The sequence below is a fragment of the Vollenhovia emeryi genome, unplaced genomic scaffold (genome assembly GCF_000949405.1).
Source record: "Vollenhovia emeryi isolate VEMERY1.0 unplaced genomic scaffold, V.emery_V1.0 DF939207.1, whole genome shotgun sequence".
Lineage (NCBI taxonomy): Eukaryota > Metazoa > Arthropoda > Insecta > Hymenoptera > Formicidae > Vollenhovia > Vollenhovia emeryi.
In genome coordinates, this window is record NW_011967159.1 from 777177 (window position 1) to 786301 (window position 9125).

Here is a 9125-nt window from a genome sequence, read left to right on the forward strand (position 1 = left end):
GGGGAGGGGAATGGGAGAGGAGCGGGGGAAGGGGGGGGGGTTGAAACGTAAACTTTATTCTGGACAGTGCGGCCCCCGCGCTGTGCGATTCAATTATTTTTGCTCAGCCCCGACGACGCTTCCGGGCAACCTCCCTTCACAGCTTTCCTCTGCCCTTCTCACTCACTACCCCCGCCCCTCTCCGTCTCTCGTTGCGGTCGGGGTGGCAGACGCTTCTAATTTCATTATTCCCTCTCGAAGAGCCGTCCTGTCTTTTTCTCACCCTCGCGGTTTATTTCCGCGCCAAGCGTTGCGCTCATGAGAGCCTCTAACCGGTTTCCCTTGATATACTGGGTGTTCTGGTAAAAGCGGAATATTTTCCGCTGGCTGCTGAATCCTGATGACAGACGCGGCAGGAATTACTCGACGTGAAATTTATACTCCCGTGTTTTCCACCATTTGGATTATTCTGCTATTATTTTTATTTATAATTACGGTACGCGACGCTGTCGCTGCAATTTATTGTCATGAATTTTGTTGAAAAAAAAACTGGGAATGCGAGAGGGTCGAATTCTCTTGTAAGCCCAGCCGGAAGAGGCGCGCAACACCGCCATTTGCAAAATTTATCCACTCGCTCGGCGAAAATATTTAACAAACTTTGCACCGCGTTTTCCGCGCAATCGCGCCGGCGGAATTCCGCGTCGCGGCGTTACTTTTTATTACACGCCGCGGGGAGCCGGCCGATATAAAAGGGCGGTGTTGTAACCGCTTCTCCATCCTTCTCGCCCCCCCTCTCCCTCCCTCCTTAAATTCCCTTCTCCGTTTTCGTCGCCGAAAACTGCAATTTCCCGAGGCGGGAAGGAATGCGATTAAGCGTTGATGGCTTCCTAAATGCAAACAACTCGGGAAACCGTAATCACCGGAGACAATCGCCCCTTCTCCCCCTTTCTCTCTTTCACTCCCGTCCCTCCTTCTTCTCGCGACACGGCGAGGGCGCTGTTTTACAAGCCAGGGGTGGAAATTGAGTGGGTGGGTGTGTCGATTAGCTGGCGCCTCTTAATTCACGATTATCGCCCGCCGCGGTATTCACTTCCGGAATGCAAAATGGCGGCGTCACCAGATCGCCGCTTCGTCGCTTCGAGTCTGTGCTTCCTTTTTTCTCTCTCTCTTTCCCCGTCTTTGTTTTAAAATTAATTTCTCCCCTTTGCCGCGCCCATAGTTGCGCAAACACATTTTTATTTTGTGCTCTCGATTTTTACAAGTACCGGAGCTGCACGTTGCTTCGAACTAATTTAATTGATCGACACCTTCTATGGATTCCACATTTCTTTTCCTTTATGTAAATTATAATTGCGATATTCTGTGTGTAATACACTACAATAAATATACGTGTAAACATTATGTTAAAAAGTAAGAACAATATCGATGCAACATATTACACTGTAAAAAGGTATGTAAAATTACATAGTGAGTGAAACAATTACTTTTAATGACAGAAATGTATTAATTTCTGTACTTTTACAAGACTTAGTTTTTCTACTTTTGTTGTGTAAATAATTGTTTGGATTTGACCGAAAAATTACAAAATTAGAAACAATTTGATTATTCAATATCTACATTAAGTAATCATTTTATCTACGATGTAAATTTACTGACGTATATAAATACACATATTTTAATAATTGTAACTTTACATGTAAATTTTTCACGGTAGTAGAAAGAAAGGTAGAAAGAGTTTTGGTCTCTTTGCGCCGGAATCTTGTACCGAGGGCGACAGAAAGGCTCGTTGACCCGCACAGTACAACGCGGTGTCCCCACGAGAGACTCTCCAAATTGATTAGCGTGGCCGACGATAAAATTTAATGATATACCTCAGATAAATAGAGCATTTTGGGAGATTTGGACATTATGTGCCATGCGTTCGAGCGTGTAGTACGTGCTAGATAGGATCTGCTGAGGGGCAGTGGAAGCTGGAATTCGGGGGTGGCCGCGGACCTCTCCCCTTCGTCATTCCATTGCATTTTCCGACGTGGCGGCATCCAGCCATGGCGTCGACGTCGGCCTCGTTAAGTACCACGAGACCATATTAAAACTATCCCTCGGAACACCGCCGCGAGGCTGGCGAGGGTGAAAGGACATTTATGCCGCTTGCTAAGGACTCTCGTCCGCTCTAAGAGGGTGCGAATAGCGAATATAGGAATAACAAGGGTCGAAGAAGCGAATAGCTATGTATTTATATCATTAACATTATTTTGCCTATGTATGCGCGTCATTTACATTGTTTAATAGATTTTCTTTGTCTTCTGCATTTCTGAGCAACGTATTCATTGTATCCAGCGAAAGCGTGTTCTCTTTAATTCTTATCGATTTTCAAATAAGGAACAACGATAGATCTTTATTTCGCTTTTGTCATTCGAACAGGTTTTTTTATTAGAAGCTAAGATTGTTCAAACATCGATAACGAGATTCGTGAATTTATTACCGCGCCTGAAAAATTACATCTAGCCCGCATATAAAATAAGTAAAAGGCACAGGAATCAAAGTTTCCCCAAAGTTTATGATGAGTAAAAAGTTCCATTTTAAGTGGGGAGTTTAGTAAAAAAGAAAATAACTGGACGCGAAAGTCAGGACGTGGGTCCATTAATAATCGCCGATAGCTCGTGGGAACTGTCGGCGAAGAAATAGGAAAAGTTGCAGCCAAAACGACAAGGAAGTTTTCCATTAATCTACATTAATACCGCGCGAAATCTTGATGGTGCTCACCCGCGCCTGTTGCGTTCGGTGAAGGCGGTCTAAGGGCTCCCTGGTAAACACCCTCATAAGCAATTAAGCCGCTTAGAAACTCCCGCTGTTCATTTATTATCTCTGTACCTTCTAAGCAAGCTCGCAAGCTCGCAAGCGCTGATAAACGACGCACCGAGCTAAGAAGCCGTCCTTCAAAGCAGCTCCTTAATTACGCGTTAAGCATTTCGGAGTCGCTTCTGCTCGCCTCGTTGGACTTTCGGAAAATAATTACAATTAAACAGAAATGTGGAAGATTCTAGGCGGGCGACTCAACCCAATTTCTCGCGAGTCTAAAAATATTAATCTTATTATAGCATTGAAGTAAGCAAATGCAAATTTTGTAATAAGAAGAAATTTATCTCTTTGGATTAGAGAGTAAAGAATCGGTTTTTGTAAAATGCAGTAAAAGAATTAAGTAAAAACCGATATTTTGTAGTAAAAAAAACTGTTTTCAGTACTTTTAAAGATTTAATCATACTTTCTTTTTCATGTTCTTTATCGTCAAAATTTCATAAATGTTAAGAAAATTTTCCGAAGCTAGGCTGTTGTTATTTTTATTATTTTGTGGAAAAGCGAGAACAACACAGAATGTGACACCTAATTTTAGTAAACTTACTGCTGACTTTCCAAAATTGTGCTTCAAAGACAAATAAATAAGCGTCGAAATGAGATTTTTTTCAGATCTTTGCTATAAATTTTTGAAACTGCACATACTGAGTAATTAATGAGGTGAAAACCCCATTTTTGGGAGTAAGGAACACGTTCTATTAATCAAATTTTTTACCCAAAGTTTCCGTTTGACTTCACTACCTTTTTCACGTCTAGTTTGAATATAATTCGTATTTCGACGTTTGAAGCAATTCTCGATGTTCGCAGCGTCCTATTGTCGAAATTCTAATTCTTGTCGTCTGTGAATGCCGCTGACAAAGTTTCGAAATGTAGGAAGCTGTGAATATTCTGAATTTCACAATTTCTCCCGAAGCGGCGAGTGTCCAAGACTCTGAATACCCAATACTGTTCATATCTTGAGATATGAACAGTATAGCCCTACGTCTTGAATTCCCGTCCGCGCGAGAGCTCCCCTCGAATCCGATATAACCCGATATAACCGCGTCGTATATCGATATCGAGATGTCTCCGAGATGGGCTAGATGAGGAACGTTGCGGTGAAGGGTTGATACAGGACAGTCCGAAGTTTGCCGACAGCTGGGGGAAGACGAGGGATGACTATCGGACAATGGGGTGCGTTCGCCGATGACGAACTCGGCCTGCTTCCAATCCCCGGAGTCGCTCGGGGGTTGCCGGAACAGCCGCAAACAAGGAGGTGGGCGAGTCAGCATTTCCACCATCGACCCCACCATCGCCACCACCATCACCCGGTTATGTTCCAAACGGTTTACGCATTCCCGAGCGACACTGGGATGCCGGGGGAGAGAGAGGGGCGAGTGCGAAGCGCCGGATATTTCTGCTTACGATTATACCGCGTGTTCCGCGATGTTCGATACTTGGCGTTTTAATAATACGCCGCTACTTGGAGTGCTTGAAACTCGGAATATTTGCACGGGGAATTCCGACGCTGGATTTTCCGCGAAACGAAAAGTATAATTGCACGCGGGCGTGTGTACGTGATAATTTTTAAGTAGAGATGCTAGAGTATTAGTGAACAATTTCACCAATTATGATAAAAACTTTTAGGATATCTGTGGAGGTTTGCACAACCTAATCTGTATTTTGATATTTAAATACCTTTCGCATGTTCACATTGAATGGTATATTTAAATAGTATAAACGGGAGAAAGTTAAGAAAGACATAACGAAGAATTTCAATTATTAACTGATAAGAATATTTTTTAATGTCGTCAGCAGTAATTAACAACGTCAGTGTTTTCTTGACCATATCTGACATATAGAAAATTCACTGCGAAAAATATTAATACCTCAGCCAGGGTTTGAACCTGGACTTTCCTACACTCTAGGCGGACGTCTCACCAATTCGACCACTGAGGCATTTAATAATTAACATAATAAAAAATTTCGTGAAATTTCGCAGAAAACGTTTTTTTTCAATCTACATAACAGCTTATTCGCCGAATATCAAAGAGATAATGGGATAATGAAAATGATTAACCATGATTGAAATTGGCAACATGGGGAGCTGCAGTTAAATCTCCCGTGCCGTTAAATTTCCTCGCAGACTTTGTTCCGCCACAAAAAAAAAATAGAAGAGGAGAAACGGCTACAAGGGAAATCGTATTTTTCTTTTTCGCTCTTCTTTTTTTGGTTCATGTATGTCTCGCTGGAGGCTGCAACGAAACATACGCGAAAAATGGCGGCGACAGCTGTCGACGTGCGAGTTTCGATGTCGTCGCAAAATTCTGTATCGTAGAACTCGGATATGAAGCACAGTCCTCGCGGCGAAATTATTGCCTGACGAGACCGTGAACCGGACACATTCTGTTATTATTATTCTGTTTTGATATATTTCTTTTACAATTATGATAAATATAACATGATAATACGTGTACGCGAGTGATAAATGTGACGAATATAATTATGAATAATAAAGAGGACGATGCCACTTTCGTGTTCGTTCCCGAAGTGTAAATCGTGAATTTTTCATCTCGATCGCCCGTAACTCAGAAATTTTAAAACAATACCCAAGAGAATTTCAATTTCAAATATTAATGAAATAATATACTCTTGAATTCGCTGTAACGTGCACGCGCAGAATTTAGCTGAATCCCCAATTATCGCTGGGCTAAAGAAACTACATCGAACGAGTCGGCCCCAGCTGGAAAACCGCGGAGCGGGTGAAAAGGCAGTATCGCGTATGATATAATTTTTAAATAAAACTTCTCGCGCGAAAGAATGGCGTGTTGGGTGGCACGAAACAATAAATAAAAGCCGCCCTCCGAAAACGAGCGCTATACTTGAGGTCGGCGTCCTGGTGGGGGGGGGGGGGAGGGGAGAGGGGCGAGCCGACAAGGGAGAGAAGGTAGAACGAGCTTCAAGAGTGCCATAATTTACGCTCCACTCGTTTCTTCCTCGTGTATACCTAACGTGTACCTACGAATGAAGCGTAAATTCACTCTCTGTATCCTCATCCCCTGCCGTCCCTTGTACTTGCGATCTACCGGAGAAAACTTAACGTGTAGCCACGCGAAAGGAGCCGAAATTTTCCGTTTTGGGAATTTTTTAATTGGGAACGTTATCAATCGTCGCATCGAATTCTGATTTGTCCAAAACTCTATTTACTTATTATTCTAAGTGAAAATTCTCAATGTGCAAAATGGTTGGAGTAAGACTGTGCGTTCATAAAATGTTCAGGAGAAACTTAAATCTTAACGTGGCTAAATTATCAGACTTTATAATACACTTGTAGATATTTGGATTACTTTCGAGACCCTCGCAGACACTCCTCTTGCACTTCGAGAAGCGCTAAAATTCTTGCCGGGCTTTAATGAAACAACAAACGTATTTCGAGCACGGCTCCATTTCTCGAGAAGGTGAGGAGACGGTTGGGAACAAAGGGAATGATCGCAGCGGGAAGGCGCGGCACATAAACCGACCCTACGACCCCCCTGCGAGTCCGTTTCTCCAGAGATACAGCACGTACGGTTCCTTGTTCGACCAGCTCCTTTCTCTCCTCCGTCATTTGCCCCCTTCTCCTCTTTCCCCGTCTTTTTTTCGCCTTTTAAGTCCGTTAGGTAGCGTACAAGCCCGCTATTTATGAGGGATTTGCCCGCGGGGATGGAACACACAATTTCCACCGATATACCGCTCTTTGCCTTCCTCGTCCCCCGCCCCGCTCTGCCACCACTCGTCTTCCTCGCTACTTCTTTCCCGGATCGTCCCAATTTTTCTGCCCCATAACCCCTAACGAGTGCCGGCCTGAAGGGGGGTCGTTTTTCATTGATAACCGCGAGTGGCTCCGTCGGTCTTTTTATTATATTGACGCGATCGCTCGTTTGGAGAGTGAATCTCGTCCGTGCCTTTCGTATCGAACACAGGGGAAGAAACGCGTGAACATGTTTTTTTTGTCGTCCTTCTTTGCGCCATGCAAATGCCAGTTTGCCCGCGTTAAATCCGCACCGTGGTACAGGATACTTAAAATTTCTGTCTAAAAATATTAGTCGAGGCGGCATCGTTACAAAATTTGGTCAATCTTTTTTAGGATATTTTTGTAATTACAAAGAAATACGAAACATTACAGGCCTTAATGTGAGAACTTACTTCATCAACTATCTTTGTCCATTTTACACAAGAAAGAAACAAAAAAATAGTAAAGTTAACGACTCTTTTCGAATTAGGCGATCGTACCGATTTCGTTTATTTGAGTAGTAACCGAAGATAAAAAGAATGTGGAAAAATTTTTAAGTATATTAAAATAATAACATGATGTTCTTATATCAGTAAAAATTGATTGTATTGATGAATTTATTAACAGATACTAATATAAATTAATGGACGAATCTACATCAGTGTCAAACTGAACTAAGGTCATAATTAACAGTAGCTACCTTTTCAGGAGCTGCGGCGGCGTCACGAGTTTACGTCGACGCTCTGTCCCGATTAGCCCGTCAAGCTCAGCTGGGAACATGGGGCGGTTCGAAGGATGTGGGTAAGTGAGAAACTTTAAATTGACCAATTTCATTCGGCGAGCTCAAGACAAAGCTCGTTTGGATTCATTCGACTGGCTCGAGAACAAAATGGAATAAAAGGAAGCGTGGAAGGTGAATAAAATAATAATATGTGTATGTACAATGTCAGCGCCTTGCGCGTTTTATTATGAGACTGAAGAGATTTCGCAATTCTTAATAAAGGATGAAATGTGGGTAGATAAAAAATTCATTTCTTTCACGCTTTCAAAGAGGTTCACAATATTTTCTTAAGAAAACGTATCCTTTTCTTAAAAATACTGTGGATTCTTCAAATTATTCCGCTGAGCGATTGATCGAGTTTAGTTCGAGTTTGCGTTCGGTTCATTTCATCGAAACAAGGCACAAATAAAGCAGTTCTCGTTCTCGAGAGCTGAAGTTTGCATTGCTCTGGAACGAGGTGAGCTTTTCCGAGGCTTCCAAAGCCAATAAAGCGCGTTTAACCATCTCTAAGCTCGAAAGCTCACCCTCCGTCTTTCCGCCTCCAGACGCCGATGAACGAAAGTTGCTAACAAGATCATTGCAGCGTGATAAGTGTACGTATTAAGTTCAGGTCGGCGACCCGCGTGCGGAGCTTGCGAGCCTCTTAAAGCAGACTAAGGTGCAGACTTAGGGAAGCTTTCCAAGTGCCAACGGCCGAGCAAACTTTTTATTTGTTCGGGGAGAAGAGCAGAATCCGATCAACCAGAGTGAACCCTTCCACCAGGATTTCGTCGGATTGATTTTCGGATCCTTCGATCTGGACCATTACCTGCCGCGTAAAGTAGTCTTTTCTATCAGGTGCATGTACAGGGTGTCATGCGATGACTGAATTAGTCGGAAAGTTTAGATAGAGCGAGGCAAACTGAATCGAAAAGTTCTTTATCATTTTTCAAAGTTTACAATAGTTTTCGAGTAATAAATGAAAACGTCTCGGCGAATGAGCGCACGAGAAGCTGTAGGTCAGACTCGGCAGACATTAAACGATTCATTTGTTTAGTCTCGTAGCGGAGGGGGGGGGGGGTAAAGCACCATTTGTAGCTCGTCGTTCGTTGCGTGACGACTTTTTTTTCGGTACGTCACTCCACCTCCCTATCCGACGCCCACCGTTGCTACGAGACTAAACAAATCAGACATTTAGTATGCCCGCCAAACCCGATTTACCGCTTCTCGTGCGCTCATTCGCCTAGACGTTTTTATTTATTACTCGACTAATGTGAACATTGCAAAGTGATACAGAACTTTTCGATTCAGTTCGCCTCGCTCTGTCTAAATTTCTCGGCTAATTCGGTCATCGCATGACATCCTGTATAATTATTATATTAAATACTTGCATAAATAAAAAATTGAATGCGCGGAAGTAACAACTGTGGTGGAACATATTTCCTTTATTGATTTGAACGCGCGTTGTACACATTAAATCGGATTCGAATCTTCGCTGGCACGGGAAATGTACCAGTCGCGGTTATCTTTTGCGATAACAATTACCGGCGAACTATATAGCGACTGTTCCGGCAAAGATAATTTTCAATGTAGTATTATAATTTACGGCGAAATTTGCTTGTGGTAATAACGTATTAATGCATAAGAAAGAAAGAGAAAGGGGGAGAGAGAGAGAGAGAGAGAGAGAGAGAGAGAGAGAGAGAGAGAGAGAGAGAGAGAGAGAGAGAGAGAGAGAGAGAGAGAGAGAGAGAGAGAGAGAGAGAGAGAGAGAGAGAGAGAGAG

At 42.9% G+C, this 9125-nt stretch overlaps 1 protein-coding gene across 1 annotated transcript in view; it reads left to right on the forward strand.

The window, feature by feature from the left end:
• Positions 1-9125, forward strand: part of LOC105561455 (trichohyalin) — a 92825-nt gene that overhangs the window by 38330 nt on the left and 45370 nt on the right. Inside the window, exon 3 of the mRNA XM_012011450.1 lies at positions 7292-7384. Coding sequence (XP_011866840.1) covers positions 7292-7384 — 93 coding nt within the window. The remainder of the gene's footprint in view (positions 1-7291; positions 7385-9125) is intronic.